A 23,916-nucleotide genomic window follows, 5' to 3' on the forward strand; every position below is an offset into this window, starting at 1 on the left:
AAGCGTCAGATATTTTGTTTTATTTTCTGTACTAATTTAAATAAAGTGTATTCAACTACAGAAAACACAATCACACTAGTTTGATTAATTCATTGCCTTTTTCCCCTTAGACCATTGCCACTCCTGAGCATTGTTTTAGCCAAAAAGTTGTCTTGTGCTAGGTTTGTACGTTGTAATGTTCACCTCCACCCACAAAGGCGTGGGATAAAACACATCAGGAACAGCACATTCTTCCTTGTCTCTTTTGAGCATAATCTGAATGAATGCATAACAGCTGAAAAAAGAAAATGTTACAATATTTTGACATAATTTACTTATTGAAGTTTTCTATAATGTTAGGCTTGCACTATGATCTATGATAGAATTCTCTTAATTAGAATGTTACAATGCTGTAATAGCTTCACTTGTGACCGATCAAAAGTACATTTTCTGGTAAATTTAAAGTACTTAATCTATAACATGCATGAAATACTTTTGCATAGAAGTTGAGGTGTAAAACTTCAAATGTGGATTAAGAATACCAAAATTACAGTAAACAAAAAAAAAGCCAGGATTTCTCAAAAATATTTTACATTCTTAGGCCTGGCTGGATAGGGATGGATGTTCCCTTCCCTGAAGGATATTAGTGAAACAGTTTGGTCATGTTTTGCTTTTAAAGACTATTCTAATTGGCCCTTGGAAAAGCTACATTTTATTTTCATGTGCAAGGGCCTGCTCAATTGATTGTGTTGGTAGTTTTACAGTCTTGTTCCCTTGGCAATGACAAAAGATAGAGCCACCATATATATAAGGATAAGAATCAGCCCTGTACCTGAGATGGCCTTAGGCACCAGACTCATTGCATCACACTTTTAGACGTTTTTGCTGATTATCCACACTAGAAGCAGCACGCTTATTACGATGGTGGGGGAAGGTAGGCATCAGCTCTGGTTCACATGCTTCAGAGAAACAGAAAAAAGGTTCTGATTTAGTGCGATTCACTCAAGACAATTTCCCTGAAATTATCAGTTAAATTCCCTGAACAAAAACAGAAGTGAAGGCTATGTTAGAGAGTTTGGGCAAACAAAGAACCAATTTAAAAGATAATTATGATTCAGTCCTAAATCAACTTCTTAAACTGTCTATATGAGTGTCTACTTATGCAAGTGTTACAAGATATCAAAGGAAAGCAAGGAATCCCCCCTTATAACAACTCAAATTATTACTTCCCAATAAAATTTAGACAGCATTTCAAATTGTAACAAAAACACTGATATTTTAGATTTTTCTTTCTACTAATCAGCCAGGTATTTGGATAAAAGTTCTACTCTGAGCAACCATGGTTTATACAGCTGGAGTGCCACACCTTTATCACATATGGCATTGACAATGCATTCTAGGATGTTGTACTAGTTTTACAATGGTTCAATGCATCAGTGATGGAAGCGCAGCTTTGTCATGTCTCAAACTGGAGAAATTTTAGCAATTTGTTTTCCATTAGATCAATGTAAAGACTTGCTTTGGGTAGCTGCAATCTTAAAACATTTTTTTATTTATAGGGAGCGAGTGGAGAGGCAGTCAGTCATTGTTTTGGTGTTACTGCCTGGTCAGAAACTAAACAGGTCAAGTTGTTTGACTAGTCCATCATGTCTTTGAAATATTAAACTGGCATACTCATATTGGACATTGTTAATAATTTCTGTTGCAGCTAGGCATCGAGGAGAAATGACTCAGCAGTCAACCGAGTAACTGCTGTTTATAACTTATCTACTTGAGTGGTAGAAATGATTAATAGTCTGACTATTGAGAAAGAACATCTTTTATCTTTACAGGAAATGTGCCTTTTAGAAACTCAAAAAGGATTGTGTTAGAGGGATGTGTTTTCCAGTTCCATGCTTCTCACTGCATTTTCTATACAAGGTGGTCAAGGTAATGATTTGCCAGTGTCTTGGTGAAAAGTTTCAGGAAAGAACTAAGATTTTGGACTCTTATTTTCAGAATAGTTTATGTATTGTGTAAATCAATGATTATACTGCCATTTCTGCATCTGTATAAATATTCCCTACTTTTAAATAAATGTGACTTTGTTTTTGCTTGAACACAAAGGTCTGACTGGTATTTTCTATTGTTCAGTGGGCAGGAGAATGTGGTGGGCAGCTGACATATCCTCCAGTGCACAATTTCAAGGTACAAGGCTAATTGTTAGTCCTGTGGCATACTCTCTCACGCAACCATACCTGTAAAATGAATGAAAGTTTCTGATCATAGGAAAAACTGCATTTTTACTGTGGGCTTAAGTTTGAAGTGTTGGGAGATCGGACATAGCAGAATTACAGCAGTATCTATTCAATCAACTCTTCAGTAGTATATAGAAGTTATAACACAGAAACAGACCATTCAGCTCAACCAGTTTGTATTGGTAACTAATCCTAATCACATTTACCTGCTCTGTTCCCATATCCACCTAGCCAATATAATCTTGAATGTTGCCATAGTTTCTGCCTTACCCACTAACACTGGAAGTGTTTCCACATCCTCACCACTCTCCGTGTAAAGACCTTTCTCTTGCTCTCTGTTCTAAATCTCTTGCATTTAATTTTATACCTATGGCTACTCATTCTAGAACCCACAACTACTGGAAATCAGATCTGCTTCCTTCTACCCTGTCCCACTCCCTTCATAATTTTAAGCATATCTATTATATCACCTCGTAATCTGCGTTGTTCTAATAAGCAAAGCCCCAATTTTTCAAGTATATTTACATATAGTGGTTCCTCTGACTTTTTGAAGTAACTTTTTTCTTTTTCCTTGGGTTCCTTGCATCATATCTAACCTAGACAACATGCTCAGAAGCCTCCACCAATTCTGCTTTGAAGCTGTATGAAATAGTGGAGAAGCACCTGACTTCCATTTGGTGCCTTCTCATACTGATATAGCTGCAAATGACAATACAGCATGTGGAGAACTGTGCAACCAAACCACTCTGTGCTACAGTGTCTTAGTGCCACTACCCTTCAGTGAACTATTGTTTACATTATCCAACTCTAAACATGATGCAACTGTGGCCTTTAGGAACACATAAATATCCATGTACAATGAACGCGTGCAGTCCGTTTATATGCACTAGTGACAATGTAATAATAGGTTCCTGGGAAAGATCAATGTGGAACAGTTACATTGTATTTAATACTGATTTTTAAATTGTTTAACAACTTTCAATTCCCTTGCTGCTAAATTTGTCCTTTTAATACGAAGGATGATTTTGCAATAATGGAACCAACTGTGCAGCTTCTCAGATGCTGGGTTTGCGATTTTGAAAATCTGGCCAACACCAGGGGGAAGATCCATACAGGCCACCAATAGAAGTGATACTGTTGCAGAAGGCAGGCAAGGAGACAAATCATTTACTTTTAAACAGTGAAGGGAATATTTTGATTCATACATTTTAATTAGATGTAATTTATACTGCAGCAAGATCAAAATTTTATTACAATCAGCTTTTCTTTGATAAAATGAAATTGATTGTATGAGTTCCAATATGTGATGATAATTTTATTTTGTTCAAGAAAAATTGGTACATTCAGCATTCGGTGTGTATTTCTGTATGTAATGAAAATTGCAAATTATTTCTGAAATTACTTACGTAATGGTTTTTCCTTAAAATAGGAACTGTCCAGACTATCCTCTGCTGTAGCCCTTAAAACACAGAATTATATCCATCAGCACGTTGTATTGCATGCTAAATACAGAATCACAGTGCTATAAAACACAAGTACACAATTGCATTAGTTGAGAGCTACTAGACCAGTAGAGATTCTTTGTGAAATTTATGCTCCAATGAGGCGACTATCCCAATTTTCACATTTCTAGGTCTAGACTGGCTGAAAAAAAAACTGCCTCTCAAGTCAGTTTTCAGCCAAAGGCCAGCTTTTTGGAATTGGCTCCCATCTCCACTGGTGGTATCCAGGAGACAGAAGAGTTATTTTTCATTAAAAAGCTATAGAATAGATTAGGTTATGTTAAATAGAAAAAATAAAAAAGTGAATCTAAAACAAAAATTGAAACAAATAATGGGGGAATAAGTTTTTAAAATTTTAATTTAAAAAGTTTATTTTTGTAGTGAAGAGTTAATATTACTGTAATAAAAATAATCAAAGATCAGAAGCAGCATTATTACTCTATTACTGACCATATACTACAAAAATAATGCTACAGTAAAGCTCTCAACATTTGAGTAGGTTTATTACTGTAATATAAATGCTTGTTTCAACATTATGTAAGCTGAAAATTTAAAAGAAAGGCCAAATCAGCAAGTCTGGAATTTCCCTGGTGTATCCAGAAGCGTAAAGGGTAAGAATCTTTAGACTGAGGGACACCACCCACTCCCAACCTGTATTACTACCAGACCTAGGCTGGCTTTTAGAGTGCAACCTTATTTTGCTGTACTATCTCAACAGAGATAATAATAAAGTAATACATGGAAGCACTAACTTCCCCAAAGAAACTATTTCCATCATAACGAAAGCCTCTCACCATATATACAACAACAGATGTTTAAAATACCTCTTTTTTGGGTCATACATGAAGAGGAAGTTGAGAAGTCGGAGGCCTGCTTCTGACAGCCATGGAAACTTATGCTTCAGGTTATTGTAAGGCTGTTTTCTCAGAGTGTACTGACCCACTAATGGCAGCTTGGAAAAACCCTAGATCACATCATAAACAGAGGTAAATAGCTACTCAATAAAATGGGAGTAGCATCAGAAGCAGTGTGATAATATGTGTGATACCACTTATTCAGGAACTTACTATTTCGAACTGTTTCAAGGCATACCATGTAACCAAATCATTGTCACTCTTCTCCATTCAAATCTCTCAAAACTAGGCAAAAAAGAACCCATCGAACAAAAACAGAAGAACACCAAAGAAAATCTTGAATGGACTTCAACATGTGGAATGTATTTAATTCTATGTAACATGTGGAAAAATAATTGTAAAAGCTGTTAAAGAAACCCATCAGCTACATTCAAACCTGCTATCTTTGGCTCTAAGCTACAAAACTGTAGAAATGTGAAACATCACTGCATGCAACTATCACATTCCTCGTTGATGAGCACTAAAAAGCATTAAAGGTACTTGTCACTTTTAGAAATGGACCACCACATAGGTCTGCACGATGATTAAATGTGCTATCAGACTGTGATCCAGGTAGTATTCTCTATCTGCATCATAATTTGACACATCCACAAAGCACGTTTTCATGTCTACAATAGGTGTGCTCTTCTATCGGCACGGAAGGCTTAAGTAATCAATGCAAGCTCCAGAAACATAGCAGTAACCAAAGCCCAGAACAGCTAGCGGGAAGGTGCGCTCTTCAAAGCTACATGTTCTAGTTTGTTTCATCATGAGTAACTAGTTAGAGGCGATGGTCGTTGATACAAGAGGAGGATTTTGAATTGATGCTCGTATCGGAACCCATCTGGTCAACAAAGCATTGATTTTAGACTAGAGAAGGACTACTTAAAAGCTAACAAAATAAAAACAAATTTACACTTCAAGTTTCTGAGTTTCCACACTCAGAGTCATGGCCTTAGAGCATTTATTACACCTTAATAAATAGGATATATTCCGTACTTGTAGTAAGATAGCAGACCTCTGATAAGTTTACACCATGACTTACTGGCCATATATTCTCACTTGGAGTCCCTAATAACTGAACTATCAGGTCAATCTGATGAATCTCAGAGCTTCCTGGAAGCAAAGGTTTGTGAGCCAGCAGCTCTGCAAGGATACAACCCACCGCCCTGTGAATAGCAAAAAGAACAGATTATGAGAAAATCTGCAACAAGGTTTAGCAACAAAAAGTGCTGAGAAAGGCCATGTAAATAAGATACCCACCACATATCAATAGCTGTAGTTTGGGTCTTTGTTCCCAATAGTAATTCTGGTGCTCTGTACCTAAAAAATGTAAGCATGTGAGATCCAATCAGGAATTCAAAGCCCCCAAAACACATAAAACCTCAATTTTTAAAAAGTTAGTGTCAAAATATCTAACATAATTGTTTTAAATAATGTATCGCATGGGTTTTAAATAATGCAGTTACTGAGTTTTGAAAAATGAAGGGTATTGAAACATGGCACGGAATTGCAATTATTAAAGTGGCACATTTTTACAAGTCTGTAGTTTTCAAAAGACTTGAGAAATTGTCAGTTTCATCTCTATGACTCATTAATGAGTACTGATGTTATTGATATGAACGGTATAGGGAAATTGTAGCCACATGATTTTGCACAAGCACACTGGCTTTAGAAAAAAAAGTTTGCAGTTATGGATATCATTGACGTTTTCTTGGCTTGTAGTTGTGCAAACTGTTTTCAGAGATCGAGAAAGATAGGCCATTAGACCTTTAACACTGATGGCAGTATCATGCCATGTCTGAAAAGAGGCTGGGATTGGAGTGTTGAAATGGACAACGGTGTCCAGGTCTTGGGTGCAGTGTAGGAAGCATTTTAATGATCTAACTAAGTCAGGAAAAGTGCTGATTCACCTACATCCTGTGTTGTTCAACACACATGACCACCCCCCCCCCCCTGCCGCTCTGTGTTGGCATGCCTACTCCATCATATAACACCTCACACCCACTTAAGTTTCAGCAGCAACCATCCTTCACTTTCTATGCACTTCCTCAATTTATTCACCCACCACTGCCACTCACCCCAATCCTGATGCAATATCGTGTAAATGTCTGATAGTCACCCTCTGATGCATCTCTTTCATGGTCAGCCTCATCCAAAGCAATGCATTCATCGGGTGAATACATCACCTTCAGTCACTCACAGGTCTGTTGTTAGTCCCCTTGTAGAAGAGAGCGCAAAATACAAGAGAGGAGCAAAAATGGTGGTGGTCCACTACATATAGTGGAGCTGACAGATGTGCAGGAGCTGGCAATGGAAATAAGTGAGACCGTTGCACACCTATCCGTCAGAGATGGAGAGACTGGCACTCTGCAGATGGCTGGTGACAGAACTTTAACATCTTTCACACATGAATAATTAATATCGGTTTCTGTTTTCTTCCAGTGCCTTCACGCTTTAAAGAAGAATCTGCCGAAATGGAAGAAAGTGATTCCTCAGAGGATCTCATTCCTTCCGAGGGTGCACCGTCACAGGACATACAGACATGAACCAACGCAGATAATCGCACTTCGGTGGGTCTTTAGTTGGGTTGTCATCTGATGATTCACCACTCGTGTGCACAAGCAGACACTGGTGGCAGGGGCAGCTGTGGAGAGGCAGCGTTGGGGGGGTGCACTCCTCTCCAAGCTCTGCTGGATACAGATGCCAAACCCCAGGGGCCATCAGGGAGAAGGAGAATGATAGAGGTACAGTTGCGTCTTTGTGAGGTACTGGAAAATGTGCCACGTCCACTCTCCACAATAGCAGAGAGGATGGAGGAGTCCAACTCCATCGCTAATGGATTGTTGGAGCAGGTAACTGCGAGTGTGTCTGCGATGGAAAGAGTGGCAGCCTCCATTGAGCTTCAAGCACAGATCTCAAATGAGTCCATGCTCGCCATGACCATGGCAGTGCAGACTCTGAATGCAAACATGTCAGCCGCCTTAAACAGGCTTACTGATATCTTATCTGTGACCTTACAGCACATCTGCTCACCAACCTGCTGTCCAGCAGAGTGGTAGGAGTGATGTGGCCTGGCCCCGGAGAGGGATGATGGCGAAAGGGGACATGGAAGTGGGGATTTCTCTCAAGCGCTCCCACGTCTCACCCATTGCACCCCCCCCCCCCCCCCCCAAACCAGTACCTGCAATGCTGCCTCCTCTCCCGACGGCCGAGTCTGTCCCTGCACAGGTGCAGGTGGAGCAGTCTTTGGCGGGGCCCTCACTGGTTCCAAAACAGAGAGGTCATAGGCCACGAGCATCTTAGCAGTCAGGGCAGATACAAGAGCAACTTGCTACTACCTCTGCTGAAGCCACAGGAGATGCACCACGTAGAAGCATTAGAAAGAGAAAGGATAAGCAATTGTAATTCACCAAGGGTATGCACAAGGGTGTGATGAAATGTCATGTTGTTCATTTATATATTTTGTTTGTTATGGCACATTAAATTTAATCATTATCACCACTGCCACGTCTTGGTCATTATTGCGTCTCATGTGTGAATTCGCCCTTTCATTTGCTTCATCGTGAATGCCAAGACATGACAGCACCCATTGGGCGTTGGGTGCATGCCTGGTTGAAGGACTGTTTTGTGCAAAGGGGGAGGGGAGGGGGAAGAGGGAAGAGAAGGAGGGCATTGCTGGCAGTGGTTGTTCCAGGCAGCCGGAGTAGCTCAAAGTCTTCAATTTGCACATTCATTAAGAGAACCTGTTAGAGATGAGGGAATCCCTGGCAAAATGGGCAGCAATGTGTGCCGCTGCTCTGGCGATGGGTTCATAATGCTCCTCCTCTCCTTCAATGTTGCCGCCAGATGAGGATACTTAATGAATGCATTCGACCTCCTCCCCTTGTAACCCCTTCTGCTGCGCTATGTTGTGCGGGATGCAGCACACAACCATTATTGTACATAAATTCACTGGCGAGTGCTGAAGAGCTCCCCAGATCTATCCCGGCACCTGAAGCGCATCTTCAACATTTCTATGGCTTGCTCAATGACACATCTGGTGGTGAAATGGCTCTGATTGTACTGCTGCTATGATCCGTTGGTGGGGTTTCTCACAGGTGTCGTGAGCCATGTCGGCAGGCGGTATCCCTAGTCTCCAAGGAGCCAGCCCTCAAGTCCATCTGGTGTGTGGAAGAAGTCCTGTATTTTGGACTCGCGCAAAAATTAATCATGACAGCTGCCAGGGAATCTGGCACACACCTGCAGAAATCTCTTCTGGTGGTCGCACACCAGTTGTGCATTGATGGGAGTGATATCCCTTTCAGTTTATGAATTGTCCTGGCTCATGTGAAGGTCCTCAGATTGCCACGTGTGTACACAACTGATTGCACCCTGCACCCGTGGGAAGCCAGCCAGAGAGTTGAAACCGCTGCCCTCTCAGTCTGGCTGATGTCGTTGCGGGGAAGTTGACGTAGTCGGATGCCCTGGCAAACAAGCCAACTGTCACCCATTGTGTACACTTATGTGCAGATGACTGACACACCCTGGAGATGTCACCGGTGGCGCCCTGGAAGGATCCAGAGGTGAAGAAATTGAGGGTAGTGTTTACTTTAACTGCGATGGCCAATGCGTGGCCACCAGGCCCAGCTAGGAGCAGCTCTTCCTGAAGGAGGCTGCAGATGTCTGCGACCACCTGCCAACTCAATCTGATCCTGCGTAGGCACTGCTCCTTGAGAGATCCAGGAAGCTCAGCCTCTGCCTGTAGATCCTTTCATGTGGGTAGTGTCTCTTGTGACGTTGGCCCCTCCGCTCTTCTCCAGGTCCTTGTTGCGCACCTCTGTCTTGTGCTACTGCAGATCCCAGAACTGCACGACATGATGCTCTTCCTCCTCAGATGTACTGTGGAATAGATCCATCGCGCCCTCCTATCCTGATCGTGTCAGTTTGAGGAGCTCCAAAATATTGGTAAATTTGTCTGAAAACCAGAATTCTTAGTCTCAAAGAACTCACAATCTAAACACAAACATTTGCCTGAGAGAACTAAGTGCCCAGCTGCAATATCTCAACTTTTATTGAGATGTGTCAATCACTGGTTTAAAGGGCCAAATGAACTTCAGCTACAACTTGCCTCCGTTTCAGTGGCATGTTTCAGAAGCCATTGGAGACACATTCAGGAGAAATTAAATAAATTTTTGTTTCAGGATACACAAAATGTTAAGTACCTCAAGTATATAAAAGTACCTAAATTGCCTCTTTAACTATCAGCCTGCCGGCATTTCGTGGGGACAGGACTTCCGGGTTCCTGTTGCGCGCGCATCCTTACACGGCTGGGTTAAACCCGGAAGTGGACACATTGGAGCCCGTGGTCCCGCTCCAAAAAGCAACTATTTTTACTGTCCCCAACCCACCTGTTCTTAGGGGTTAAAGTAACCCCCCTGGAGTCAATTTTCAAGCATGATCTGCAATTTTTTTGGACAAATGGTTATGTAGCTCAATTAATGGAGGACAGGACTGAAACCTCAAAGCCACCAAGGGCAGGGAATGCACGATATGTGTAAAGCCCATGCATCTTTGAGGGCCCTGGGGGAATTATAAACAAAAATGTCTTTAGTTCTTTTTAAGACTCTGTTCCTGTAGGTATTACTTTCAAACTTATTAAAATGTGAGTGATTCTACTTCCAAGGATTTGCAGAACCACTCTTCATGTAGCATTGCAGTTCTGAGTTTCTGGTAACTCACTGGAAAAAAGGATAACTGCCTCCTGTCCAGAGATTTTGAATTAGATTGGGGGAGGTTACAATCCCTTACACTCTTCGCACCACCGCCCCCCTCCCCCTCAATCCAAGTGCAGCAATTTTATAATATATATGGTAGAATAACTGTGTATAGAGTTTTATATTTAGCCCACAGAGATGTTTTTAGTAATAAATGTACAGGGGTAATGAATGGAAGATAGCACGAAAGCACGTGTAGCACAATCCAAAAATGGAATCCTAGCTACACACCTAGCTTGGTATCAAATCATATCAATCATCAGAAGATAGGACCTAGAGGAATTTGCTTCAGCCAACTTACCATAGTGTAACCACTTTTGGAGTCATGGGCTTCAGAGGCACTCCATATGCACGTGCCAGCCCAAAATCCGCTGCAATGAAGAACAATACATTTGGAAGATTTAAAGTAGGAAATCTATGTACAATGGTTAGAAAGAAGAAATAACTTGTATTTATAGCACGCCTTTCACAACCTCAGGGCATCCCAAAGTGCTTCAAAGTCAAAGAATTACTTTTGAAATGTAGTCACTATTGTGGCAGCTAATATGTGCACAGCAAAGTCCCATAAACAGTAATGAGATAACTTCGCAGATAGTATGTGGGTGCAAAATGCCTAAAAAGCAGGGAGGAAAATAATGAAAAAAGAACTGACAATACAAACACTGAATTGAAAACTGCTGCTGAATTTTTAAAAGCTTATTCCAAAATGGTCCCATGCAATACAATACAAAACAAAGCACAGCCCATATTTGTCTGCAGAAGGCCCACCTTAAATTTTCAAAAATATGGAATTGATGAAAGATACTAGTGTGTAACTACAGCTGACTCAAACATTTTTACAAGGCCAAAAGCTAATGCCACCAATGAGAATAAATACAAATAGGTTACAAATCTCACCTATCTTCACACACCCTTTATCAGTCATCAGCAAGTTGGACACCTTAAGGTCTCTGCAGAAAAGAAAGGCATTTATTACCAATCTGAAGCAGTGTGTTTAAAAGCTGACAACAAATCTTTGTAATTTGTTGGCCAGCTAGTTCCTTGTTCATAATGTAACTATCTTAAATCACTTGTGCCATGCTTGTTGAGTTTGATGCTTTGATATGAGAGTAGGATACAGCTGCTACAGGATCTACTTTTTGACAAGTAACAGAACAACATAATGGCCTGGAATTTCCTGCATCAAACTTATGTGGAAATTATGCCAAAATTTAGATTGGTTTCTGTGCCAATCTTGCTGACAGGAACTTGCATCCAAATTTCCTGTAGAAATATGCTCAAACGTATTATCTTGCATTTTAACTTCTACGTTCTAAATGGCTGGACAGAGGCTTATGGTTGTTTTAGTCATGCCCTAATAAAGTTGATTAAAACTATACATTTGTTTGCTAACATTTTTATTTCATTGTATATTTCTTTAAATAATCAAACTTGCTAATAAATTAAACTTTGTTCTTCACTAATCTAAATGTTAGTACTTGATAAGTGCAACTAATTCTGACAGCCCAAATGTGAATTTTTAGAAACCCGATTTGAATAGTAGCTACAATTGGATCACACTGTTTCATACAAACACCTTTATAAACATATTCCTGAATTGGACCATCATTTATTTATTTTGATATATGCTTTCAAAATCTCTCCTACCCAATACATCAATATCTTTCAGCAAATCACATAATAACGAATAAGTAAGCCATTCTAAAGAACTCTGCAGTTGTGCTTTAGTTAATTACAAAACATAAGTGGTAGAATTAAACTTCATGACCACTTTCAAAATTACACATATGCACGAAGACAGTTCTATGGAGAATGCTCTGCATCTTGCAATTTATGTATTCAGGTAATATTCATTTAAATAAGTTGATGGTGCACTGGAGAGGAACTTGAAAAAGTAAATGGCATCATGATGGTATGCGTTGCACCTGTTTGATATAATCTAATGAAAATCAATATTGCTTAAGCTGCTTAATAAAAGGAATTCCATGCAGTTATTACAATTGAAGTGCTCAATATTTCTGTAAAGGATAAGCTGGCAAAATCTAATCTGATGTGAAAAATATATGATTTTCACACCCCCCACCCTCCAAAATCAAATTAATAGATCGTGTACCTTAGTGTAGTGGTTATTGTCTTGGACTAGCAATTTAGAGGTCATGAGCTCAAATCCCATCCTAGCAAATTGTAAAAGCTGAATTCAGTAAATCTAGTAATTTATGGGCCAGCACCACAAAAATAACCGTGAAAGCTGCTGGATTGTTGTAAAGATCTAATTGGTTCATTAGTTCCTTCAGGGAATAATCCTGCCATCTCTGGTCTGGCCTACACACTACTCCAATCCCACTAAGTGGCTGACTCTTTAGCCATACAGTTGTTAGGGTAACTAGGGATAGGCCAGTGTTGGCCACACATCCTGAGATCAAATATAAGGCAAGAAACCTTAATTGCTGTGTTGAACTTAATCTATTTTCATAAAGTCTCGGTCATTGGCTACAATTAATATTTGAATTTCATGTGCAAAGAGCAAGAGCAATTCTGTGTTGGAAAACTCCACATTCCAAGGTCTGATTATATTCCAACTTTAGAAAGCTGAAAGATAAAAGAAACCAGTCCACTTGTGAAAGTTAGTGTGTTTAGTTCTCCAGTTTCAATCAATCATTGTTTCTTTCTGTATTTTCTTGCTGCATCAGATTTATATGGCCTTTTGCAGCTCGCTCCTCTTCTACTTGTCAGTGTCAAAATGTTTTTTTTAAAATGGTAGACTGACCAAATGTTGTAAATGACTGTTTCCAGCCATCTTACATCACTGTCTGTGTTAAAAGTAACTATGGCACTTACTTTTTCAATTCACTCACCTATGGATAATGAAGTTTTCATGTAGATATCGCAGTCCCTTCAATAACTGCAGGATTATACATTTTACCTTAAGAAAAATGGAAGCAATCCAATAGTCAGTGTATAAAATTTTAGAAAGCTAAAGGAATAGTGACTGAAAAGTGCTGTCTAAAACTACGAGAATATAAAAAGAACTAAAAGTGAGAATGTGGTACTTTTATTTGAGAATAAAGTTTGCAAGCTGGGTTTTGAATTTCTTTTAACAAACAACTACTATAAAAATTCTAAAATCTTGAGACAGTTCCATGTTTACCTGAGCCTCTGAGAACGGTGACTGCATATTTTCCAGAAGACTGGCAAGGTCCTGTTCACAGTATCCCATTACCAGAAAAATACTGTGGAAAAAATGTATGAAAGAAGTGACAACTTCATCTGTCTCCTAATTATCTTCACATACTATCTTAATAGAGCCTCACATGATAATACAGGCCAATGGTGTAACAATACATTATCCTTAAGAGTATTTAAAATCATAGAGGCTTAGATCTTTAACATCCAGGTAGATAAAGGCCTTACTTTGACACCAGGATGGCACTTCTGATAATGGAGTACTCTCTCAGTACTGCACTGGAGTAACATCAGTGCAAACCAGCAATGTGCATTTGATGTGGCAAGAAATAAAATTAAGCTTCAGAGCATAAACATTTTCTGGCAATAATCTGTTGTTATAAAAGGACGGTCTTCTTGGACAGTTACCAGTTATAGAACTTACTACTAGATGATCCACTCTTTCCCTGTTAAAGGGAAGTAAAACTGAATACAGGGAAATAAAAACCAACACACAATCTGTGAATTTTGATATGAAATACTAAAGTAATAAAAGAAACATCTGCTGCAGGAAAACTGTGAGTGTGCATATATTTTTTTTTAAATGAAAATTTGTTCTAAACATTAATAACAACCTTGATCATGACAATAAAATAGTTAGTTCTCCATCCCATCCACTACTGAGTTTGCCCTGAATGAAGCAATGAGAAAATGATTCAGTTCTTCAAAGTAGCTTTTATTACTAAGTGTCTCTGACATTTTCTAAGGACAAACTTGGATTGATCCAAAAAGTTAAACAGTAATAAAGTCAACATAAACATTCTTTCCAGTTCTCTTCTAAGAGCTGTTTTTTGCTAACTGAGGGCAAGGTGGTTTTCCATTCTGTATCAAACTGGATACTAATACATGCGGTTTCTTTAAAAAGTAAAATAGGGCACACAATGGGAACAAACTCAGTATGTACCAGAGGCACAAGTACTATTTTAATAGTTTTCCCTGACTCATAGCTTAAAGTTTAAGGAATTCCAACTCTTCAAAACAATCTTTACATGGGTTAACATTGTTAATATTATATTTAGTGAGCTCTCTTGGGTCAGGTTTGTAGAAGATGTAAAGATATTTAAAACCTTCCTTGGTCATTTGAAAGAAAAACATTCAAAGAAAGTTATAATACATCTTATTGACAGTGGCAATACTGATGTTGGCCAGTTGATTTTGTATCTTGACAATACAGAAAATCATTGTCAACCTTGGAACAGAATTGCTTTGGTGTTTAATAAACAGAAAAATGTTACCAACACAGGGTAATATTCTTCAATTACAGATTTCATACCGAACCCTCCCACTGAGGCACAAGTGACCAGCCGAACACCTCTCCCATGCTGATGCAGAGATCACATCCTAGAAACCTCAGCTTTCTCACCTCCACAACCCCCAACCCTCCCCCCATCCCCAGCAAGCTAAGGCAAAATTTGAACTGGGGCACTACCCATCTCCACTGAGACACAGGCCTGGATTTTCACTCTGGAGAGCGGGAGGTGGGTAGTACTTCTGGAACAGGAAGCTCGGAAGTATGGGTTTCCTGGATGTCCAGTTGATTTTGACGTCAGGACGTCTTTTAAACTTTTTCAGCAGGTCCCCTGCCTAACAGGCAGCCAGATTGACAGGCTTGCTGCCCGTCGGACAGGAAAGCAGCCGGGAAGCGGAAACCAGGTATGTCTGACGTCGGGAGATTTGGGGCCAGACATTGTGGGGGTGGGTGGGAGGGGAAAGGTGGGGGTCAGACACATTGTGGGGCAGCTGGAAGTGGGCGGGTTGGAATCGGCTTTTACATTATTACTATTTTTACTTTCCCACCTGCCCCCAACCCACCCATCCTTGGGGGTTAAAATTACCCCCAAAGTCTCTTTTGACTCTTCCCCCTCCCCTCCCTTTGTACTTTCTCCCTTTCCCCCCACCCCCACCCCCACCCCCCCTTCTCTATCTAGGTTGGGATAGCGAAGCAAAACCCAGGCCAGAGGAGGAACAAAGCAACAACAAAAGAGACAGGTTACAGTGTGGCATTCACTCATATCCCAGAATATTATTGTTTATCTTTATTTTTTAATTACTTAATGTATATGTAACTTCTACTGCTAGCAAGTGAAAGCTAGCTCAAGTCTCACATTGTGGGTCTGATTCTGTATTGTAGGGAGGAAAGTGAGCGAGATTCTCCAAACCAAAGCAAAAGTTTGTCTGTCCTCTTTGTCAGGCAATGGTACATAAAGTAGGGGAATCTAAAAGAGGGCACAATTTTTTTCTTCTATTTAAATAAAAGAGGTCACAGATTGACACGTTAAACTGGCAACTTTTAAAAGGTAATGTTTCAAACTTCTGGCTAGTTTATAACTCACTGGTTGCAGATGATAGGAAGACACATTAGTGTTACGATTCAAATCACTGACCTGTCCAGGTGATTTCCCACCACTACTTCTTTTAGCTCCACAATATTAGGGTGCTGCAGCTTGAGGAGCAGATTAATCTCTCTCAAACTACTGATAGGGATTCCTGCAAATGAACAAAAGAAACCTAGAAGCTTGTACATGCAGTGGATTAGATTTTATTGTACCGAGTTCTATTTATGCTTATATTTCTTATTTTCTGTAACTTCCTATTTGAATTAGTGGGTCTGGACGCTTGAGAAGAGCTGTCTTTCATGCTGTTGCCTAATTGGTGGATAAATCCTAAATTAGAACATCAAGATCTGTTAATATCAGCAATTTGAGATTGTGGAAAACGGATTCAAACTTTGTGTTCTCCAAGTCTCCATGACACACAGCTGTAAGGCCCACAAAGACAAAAAGCTCGGACTCTCGTGTTAGAAAATTGTTTTCATTATTACCCTTTAATCCACATTAGCATCCCAGTTTGCAATGATGCCAGCAAGCGTGTGACGATGATGATGAGTGAACACACATCATTAGTGATAAAAATAATGCTTAATAGAATAATAAAAATCACTGCCACTTTAGGCTACCTGTTATCATTTAAAAAAGGACACTGACTATAGAAATGATCTAGGTGCTGCAACACACTATCGATCATTTCCATAAGCATCGGTTCACCATTATAACCCTTTACTGTGTTTGATATTTGTGTACCATAGAGATATGTGATTTCAATTTTATTTTGACACACACTTAAGTGCAACTAGAGGTTATTAGACTCAAGCAGCAGTTTCTTTTGTCATTTTCACAATTTAAAAAATAAAAACAATTATAACAATTTTAAAATTACACAAGGTGACACTGTTTACATTTTATCCCCATTTATTTTTCTTATTCTATATGCACCAGCAGGAACACTATACATAACTGGAGTAACTGGTAAAATAAGCTAATCATAGAATGGTTACAGCATGGAAGGAGGCCATTCAGCATGGAAGGAGGCACAAGTCAGGAGTGTGATGGAATACTCTCCACTTGCCTGGATGAGTGCAGATCCAACAACACTCAAGAAGCTCGACACCATCCAGGACAAAGCAGCCCGCTTGATTGTCACCCCATCCACCACCCTAAACATTCACTCCCTTCACCACCGGCGCATAGTGGCTGCAGTGTGTACCATCCAAAGGATGCACTGCAGCAACTCGCCAAGGCTTCTTCGACAGCACCTCCTAAACCCGCAACCTCTACCACCTAAAAGGACAAGAGCAGCAGGCACATGGGAACAACACCACCTGCACATTCCCCTCCAAGTCACACACCATCCTGACTTGGAAATATATCGCCGTTCCTTCATCGTCGCTGGGTCAAAATCCTGGAACCCCTTCCTAACAGCACTGTAGGACAACCTTCACCACATGCACTGCAGCGGTTCAGGAAGGCAGCTCACCACCATCTTCGCAAGGGCAATTAGGGATGGGCAATAAATGCTGGCCTTGCCAGCGACGCCCACATCCCATGAACGAATAAAAAAAAACCTCCACAATTTCATTCCTTACTTCCCTCAGCAACCAAGGATGCATCCCATCTGGGCCTGGTGATTTAACTACTTTAAGTACAGCTAGCCTTTCTAATACCTCCTCCTCTTCAAATTTTTAGTCCATCCAGTATCTCAACTACCTCTTCTGTTATTGTCACTTTGGCAACATCTTCTTCCTTGGTAACAGTGGTTCAAAATATACACTAGGTGTGCAATTGATTTCAGACATTATTGTTAAACAGTCCAGCAAATTTTTAAAAAATGAATTCAGTTAAGTACAGCAAGTTAGACATGCCATTGGTTTTAACTTGGATATTCCTGACTTACCATCCCTCTCTTTATCCATTCGAACCTTCTTAAGGGCAACAATTTCATCATTTTTTGTATCATGGGCTCGGTCTAAAGCAACACAAACAGTTAATGTAGAAACTACTACCTTGCAGCTTATCCATAATCAACACTAGTAAGGTCAAATCATCATACTTGAACAAAAAATGTTTGTGATCACAAGTTTGTAGGAGTCAGAGTTGAGGAATTCAACAGTGCTCATTCCATATAAAGAAACATCTCAATGCATTACATGGCAGTGGACACCCAGTTGAGATGGGAGAAGGGGGAGGTGGAGAGAATGGAAGATGATCAGGAGGAGGCTAAAACACAGTGAAGAAAATGAGTCTTAAGGAGATTCTTGAAGGCAAGTTAGGAGCTGGCGAGGTGGAGATGCTGAGGGACGGGGTTCCAGAGGGAAGAGGCAAGGTAGCTTAAGAAGCAACCATGAATGGTAGAGTGGAAAGAGTGGCGAAGGAGAAGTAGGCTTGTGTTGGAGGACAGAAGGTGCACACAGGCTGGAGATCATCATGGAAGTGGTGAAGGGTGAGGTCATGGAGACTTTTGAAATTGAAGATGCGAATTCTGTGATCTCTAGGACAACTGTCTCTAGGACAAAGGAGGCTAGTGGAATTTGGCCAGTACAAGGGTGATGTGGGTGCAAGTCTCTGTGTGGGTGAAGTTATGGGCTGTCGCATTCTGGATGACTAGTAGTCCATGAATGGTAGAAGCAGGAAGGCCAACTAGAAGAGCAATGGAGAAGCCCAGTAGCAAGGTGATAAAGGTGTGGATTAGGGTTTTGGCCGTGAAAAGGGAGAGATGGGTGGAAGTGGGCAATATTTTGAACTTGGATGAAAGCAGTCTTGGTGACAGATTGAATGTGGTAGAGGAAGCTGAGCTCAGGGTTGAGTGCTACATCAAGGTTCTACACTTCTGGGCTAAGTTTGAGGTAGCAGCCAAGGAGGGAGATGAAGTTGAAACCAGAGATGTGCAAGTGTTTACAGAAGCCAAAGAAGATAGCTCTGTTTTTGCTAACATTAAGCTGGAAGTAGTTTTGCATCATCCAGGCCTAATGTTGGAGATAGTAGCAACAGTCATGGGGTTGATGGAGGAGGTGGCATGGTAGAGCTGGGTGACATCAGCATACATGTGAAATCTGACCTGTACTTCTGCATAATATAACATTAACATGTAAATATTGAAGAGGTCAACAATGGAACCTTGTGCTACGTCAAGAGGCAACCATGCAGATACAGGAGGAGAAACTATTTGAAACAATATAATGTCCACAGTGGAACATGTAGGAGAGCCTTGCTATGGGGGTGGACAGAGGAGAAGAGACATTTGAGGAGGGTGAAGTGGTTGACAACGTCCAAGGCAGCAGACAGATCAAGGAGAGACAGTGAACTGTAGTCACAGTCACGTCTGATGTTGGTAACTTTTACCAGAGCAGTTTTGGTGCTGTGGGCAAGGCAGAAGCCTTATTGAAAGGCTTTGAATTCTAATTTTCATACTTCATAACATTGAATACTTCCAGGCCAGGTATAGCTTGAGTCAGATACGTAGTAAAGCTCCAATAATGTGCTTAACCCCAACCTTAGGAGACCATTGCCCTACAGCACCAGTGTGAACAATTTGATTCACACAACAACCATCCTTATGGTCTTTCTAGCCTACATTTTCCAATCGGCATTATTTTAACACTTGCAGTAACACATTTATTTTAACTGACATTAAAATAATATTGATTAGAAAATCTAGACATCTGAATGACACTACCAATTTAGTCCAATGAGGCAGTTTTTGCCCTATGTGACAAAAAAAATGTATTAGCCTCCTGATTTGAATTCTTTATTACTAAAAACAGTACATACACAGTTAAGATCAGTTATTGTTAGCTGTTTTCTTCAAACTGGAGGGAATTTACAGTACAGCCTGGCTAATTTTTCAGCTCATGGAAAGGCAGAGATGCACATAGTTCTGGAAGTCCTTAGTATGTATGGTCTGGTTGCTCCCACCTGTACATTGGTGGGAACACAGACAGGTTGCCTGAATGAACATTGGTGAGGAATTGTGCTTCTATTGGTGCTTCTGTTACTATTTCCTGTTGAAATAAAATGCAGCTTTATACAGAATGGGGAAATTAGCTGATGCTGTTTGGTACAGAATCAGAAATACTTACAATTAAAAGTTTAACTTGGTGGAATAGCAATTATATGTAACAAGAGCAAAATTATTGATAATAACAAAGTAAGGGAGTTATACTGATCTTGTTAGCCCAATGAAAAAAAGAGCTTGTTAGTAAAGTAACCAATTTATTAACTGAAGTTGTTGTAAAAGTACAAGTCTAATTAGATTCTCCTCAAATGGAGTTGAATTTTAACATTTGATATAATCATATAATTCAGAAAAATGGCAATTGTCACATAGCCGGGGTGAGAGAAATGTATAAAAAGTGGCCAGTTGTAATGAGTATTTAGATTTGTAAAAGTTTGATCGGCTTTAAATACTGAGCTCAGAACTGAAACACGTTGGAGTCTCCAACCATCAGCTGTGGTTGTAAGTACTATCTTTTAAGTGTATATTCAAGTACTATTGTACGTACCGTATGCCTAATAAATCTATGAATGCTTGACCTCAACATTTTAAGAATCTTATTGATTTTGAGGGATAGAACATCTAAGCATAAATTTTAAAAATCCTCTAAAGCAAATGTAAAAGTATATTATACTAGACTTACAAACAATACCATAGGTTCCTTCACCGATGCGATTTAACTTTACAAATTCTTTCACACTTCTGCCTCTTCCCAGCTGCAGTGAAAACATTAAAAAATCCATTTCACACAAATAAGCTTCAGTCCAGAGAACTAGTATTATGGATAGAAGTATCTTCTTCTATCTTAAAAGATCCTTCCAGCAGCAAACATAGAAATTCAACCGCATGAAGCAGATATCTTAAATCGCTCAGCTCTTCCAGAAGCAAACGATATGCCACATCCTCAGACATGTCCTCAAACATCCTCAACCCAAAAGACATACATAAACAGATCACTGCCATGTACACAGCTATCATTTCCACACTGAAATACTCCACAAAAAGTCTAAAAGTGAGACCTAGAAAAATGCAAGAAAATTTGTGAATAAACTATCATAACTGCCACTTATGCAACATGTATGAACGCTAACTTGGATACAGAATATAGTGCTTCAGGTTCATGAATTCCACCCCTCCCTGTTGGGTGAATGCTGGAAAGGATACAACAAGACGAGCATGTCCCTATATATTTTTTGTTCCTGCCCCAGATCCAAGCATTTGGGCAGGGATTCGGGATACCACAAAGGCTATGACCAATACTGAGAAGCCTTGAGACCCATTACCCTGACTGTTGGGACTACTCCAGATCCACAAACTAGCACAACTGTTATTGCTAGAAACAAAAAGATGCACTTCCCCTGCTATGACAAAGCTGTACCTCCCCTCCACCATCCTCACAAACACATGGATTAAGCAACTGTGAGACACATGCCAGTCAGTGTGAGATATACTGCCTCTGCCAGGAACTGGGAAAGTACGGAGCAATTTGGACCCACTTCATAAAGGCCCACACATGTCCCCACAACACATATTTCATAGAGAGGCGCAAACTTATCCGAGGTGAAAACAGAAACAAATTACCTCTCTCTCTCTCTCTCTCTCTTGCAGGTGCAATAAACAATTAAATGTTTAGCTGCTTTCTTGTTTGGAGTTGTAAAGATCGGTTTCACAAAATAAGGATTTATTTGTAAGATGTCATATACTTTTTTCTATATGGTTATATAGTGACCATTAATAATACAATTGGAACTACTGATTTTTGCATTTTCCCTTTCACTTTGGCTAGAGTACCACACAAGTTTGATGTTTACCAAAACTCTAACACTCCCCTGCCCCCTCCTCTGGCTATTACTGATCATAATTAACTAAGTATTAGAAATAACACACAGTGTAGACAATCTCTAACCAACTAATCTATTACAGAATAAATAATATACTCTATCTCATATCCATGTACTCTTCCTAAACGTTTCAAATATAAATCTAGAACTAGATGTTATATTCAGTTTACCTCTTTTAACAGATTGTACACTAAGAAATTATTTATTCTCCTGAGAGAATTGCATACAATATACCTGCTGATTAATTTTCAATGCACGTTATTACCTAAAACATTCAATGAAGATCCCCCACTGGCCATCCGATCAACTGAATGGACCAATTTCACCTAGTGAGCTGTGAGAATCATGTGACTCTGGTGATTTGACTGATCTGTGACAACCACATGACCATTATTATTAGTCATGTGTTTGCCACTGACTAGTCCCTGCTCTCCAGTCTGCTTCCCATGTCCCAATTCTTGGCTGGGCTTCAATTTCCCCTCAATGTCCAATGCGGAACTCCCAAATTCCTTCAGTTGACAATAGTAAATCTATGGCATGTGGTCACATGCTTGAGTTAAGTCCACACCGGAACATTGGTATCTGTGGGGAGAGCAGAAGAGTTGAGCGTTTTCCAGCAGTGTCTGTTTTTGTTACTGACTCTTGATGTGCCAGATTTAGACCTGCGCTGGAATACAAACTGCCAAACAACGTTGCACATTGTCCAGAGGAGGCGGGGGTTCCCGATGGGGGTCTCTCTACAGAGGAGTCCTCCCTTGCACCATTTGGAATATGGAGTAGAGAACGTTGCATGAAGCAGTGCCCACAAACCAGCTGCTAAACCATTTTATGGACACCCAGGCTGCTTGTAATTTCTGCGGCCTGGACAGGTCCCTTTTCCACATTTATACCGAGTGTGAGAGGTTGCAGCCAATATTTAAAAAGGAGCTGCTTTTCAAGTTCTGGTTGCACTTCAGTCCCACACTCCTGATCTTTGGCCACCTGGTGAGGAGGAGCGGGCAAGTTGGAGGATCTCCTCCTGGTGCTGCTCCTGGCCCTGATCAAGGTGTCCATCTACAGGTCCAGGCTAGACACGGCCCCTGGGGGATGGTTGCTCCAGCTGCCTGCCTCTGCCTCTCATCCGTGGCATTCTCTGTGCCCGGGTGGCCCTGGAGAAGGAGCAGGAGCCGGTACGCTTGAGGCTTTCCGTGACCGGTGGGCACCGCAGGAACCTGAGTGAACAATAGGCAGGAACAATAAAACAGTCATTTAATTGTTTTTTTTAAAGTGATCTGTCGGGATGACATGGGTGGCCCCAGTGTCATGACACAAAGACACGTTTACACCCAACATTCCTCTTTAAGGAGCTTAGACTGAAAAAAAATGAACGCTGCGCATGCGCTCTCAGCAGCCGTCAGTCGGCTCGTGGACCAGGTTTACGGACAAAAAGGGGGATTTTTTTTTTTACTCCTCTCTGCCAGGCGGTTCCAGTCGGGTTTAAGGCCCCGCTACCTTGTCGTCGGGCGGCACAGTGAAGCTCCCCTCGTACTTCAGCGATTTCAGCCTGATTTGATCCTGTTCGTCATTAAAATCGCCCATGATCTCGGAGCAGCTTCGCGCCCAACCCCTTGGGAACCGCGGGTGGACAAGTGATTGCTTTCTCGGGGGTCTTCTTTTTTTTAAAAAAACCCCGCTGTGATGGCCAACCATCGCCGTCCGGTGTTCTAGGTGCATCGGCCTGACGCGGCCTCCCTGCATCAACGACGACGTTACAATAACCATTGATACCGCGGCGCACGATTTAGGGTTAGGGTTATCAGTAGTAGAAATCCGCCAATGGTCGCTTTGCAGTTTAGACTGTTTAAATCTTTTTTTTTCCCAGTTTGCTCTGGAACTCGTGGGAATTTCGTTTAAATTTTTCTCTGCCTTCTTGAGAGTGGCGCTTGAAAGACGTTTGCAATGAACTACAGTGTTCTGAGGTCATGAACAACACTATATAAATTCAATTTCTTTATCGAGCACCTTTTAATATATATATAAAAAATACCCCAAGGCCCTTGACGGACTGATGGGGAGAAGGAAAGGGAAAAATAGATTAAAGTACTGATACTGAGACAAAGTGGGATAAGGAGAGGTGATCCAAAGCTTTGTTAAAAAGATGGGTGAGAAAAATGTCACAG

At 40.5% G+C, this 23,916-nt stretch overlaps 1 protein-coding gene across 3 annotated transcripts; it reads right to left on the reverse strand.

Moving 5' to 3' along the window:
- cdk10 (cyclin dependent kinase 10) lies at positions 1-23,398 on the reverse strand. 3 transcript variants are annotated; one of them, XM_067998087.1, is made up of 14 exons: positions 23,249-23,398; positions 20,560-20,632; positions 17,820-17,891; positions 15,974-16,076; positions 13,516-13,597; positions 13,223-13,290; positions 11,265-11,317; positions 10,669-10,738; positions 5,875-5,934; positions 5,657-5,780; positions 4,543-4,682; positions 3,623-3,675; positions 812-938; positions 1-274 (listed from the first exon to the last, which is right to left on the reverse strand). In XM_067998087.1, exons 1-13 carry the CDS (start codon positions 23,333-23,335, stop codon positions 844-846), a joined length of 1,080 nt encoding a protein of 359 aa, XP_067854188.1. In that variant the 5' UTR covers positions 23,336-23,398; the 3' UTR covers positions 1-274; positions 812-843. The 3 variants fall into 3 exon arrangements, with proteins under 3 accessions (XP_067854188.1, XP_067854189.1, XP_067854190.1); XM_067998088.1 differs by lacking the exon at positions 23,249-23,398 and adding an exon at positions 22,023-22,640; XM_067998089.1 differs by lacking the exon at positions 20,560-20,632 and having other exon boundaries at positions 23,249-23,397.
- Positions 23,399-23,916: the final 518 nt, after the last annotated feature.

This window comes from Heptranchias perlo, chromosome 16, assembly GCF_035084215.1.
Source record: "Heptranchias perlo isolate sHepPer1 chromosome 16, sHepPer1.hap1, whole genome shotgun sequence".
NCBI lineage: Eukaryota > Metazoa > Chordata > Chondrichthyes > Hexanchiformes > Hexanchidae > Heptranchias > Heptranchias perlo.

Excerpts from the sequence above, each read along its gene's own strand:
- cdk10 (XM_067998087.1), bottom strand. The coding sequence starts at position 23,335 with ATGGGCGATTTTAATGACGAACAGGATCAAATCAGGCTGAAATCGCTG. Across the intron at positions 16,077-17,819 it reads AATGGATAAAGAGAGGGATG|GAATCCCTATCAGTAGTTTG; the intron begins GTAAGTCAGGAA and ends GTTCATTTGCAG. Across the intron at positions 11,318-13,222 it reads GAAAACTTCATTATCCATAG|AGACCTTAAGGTGTCCAACT; the intron begins GTGAGTGAATTG and ends TCTTTTCTGCAG.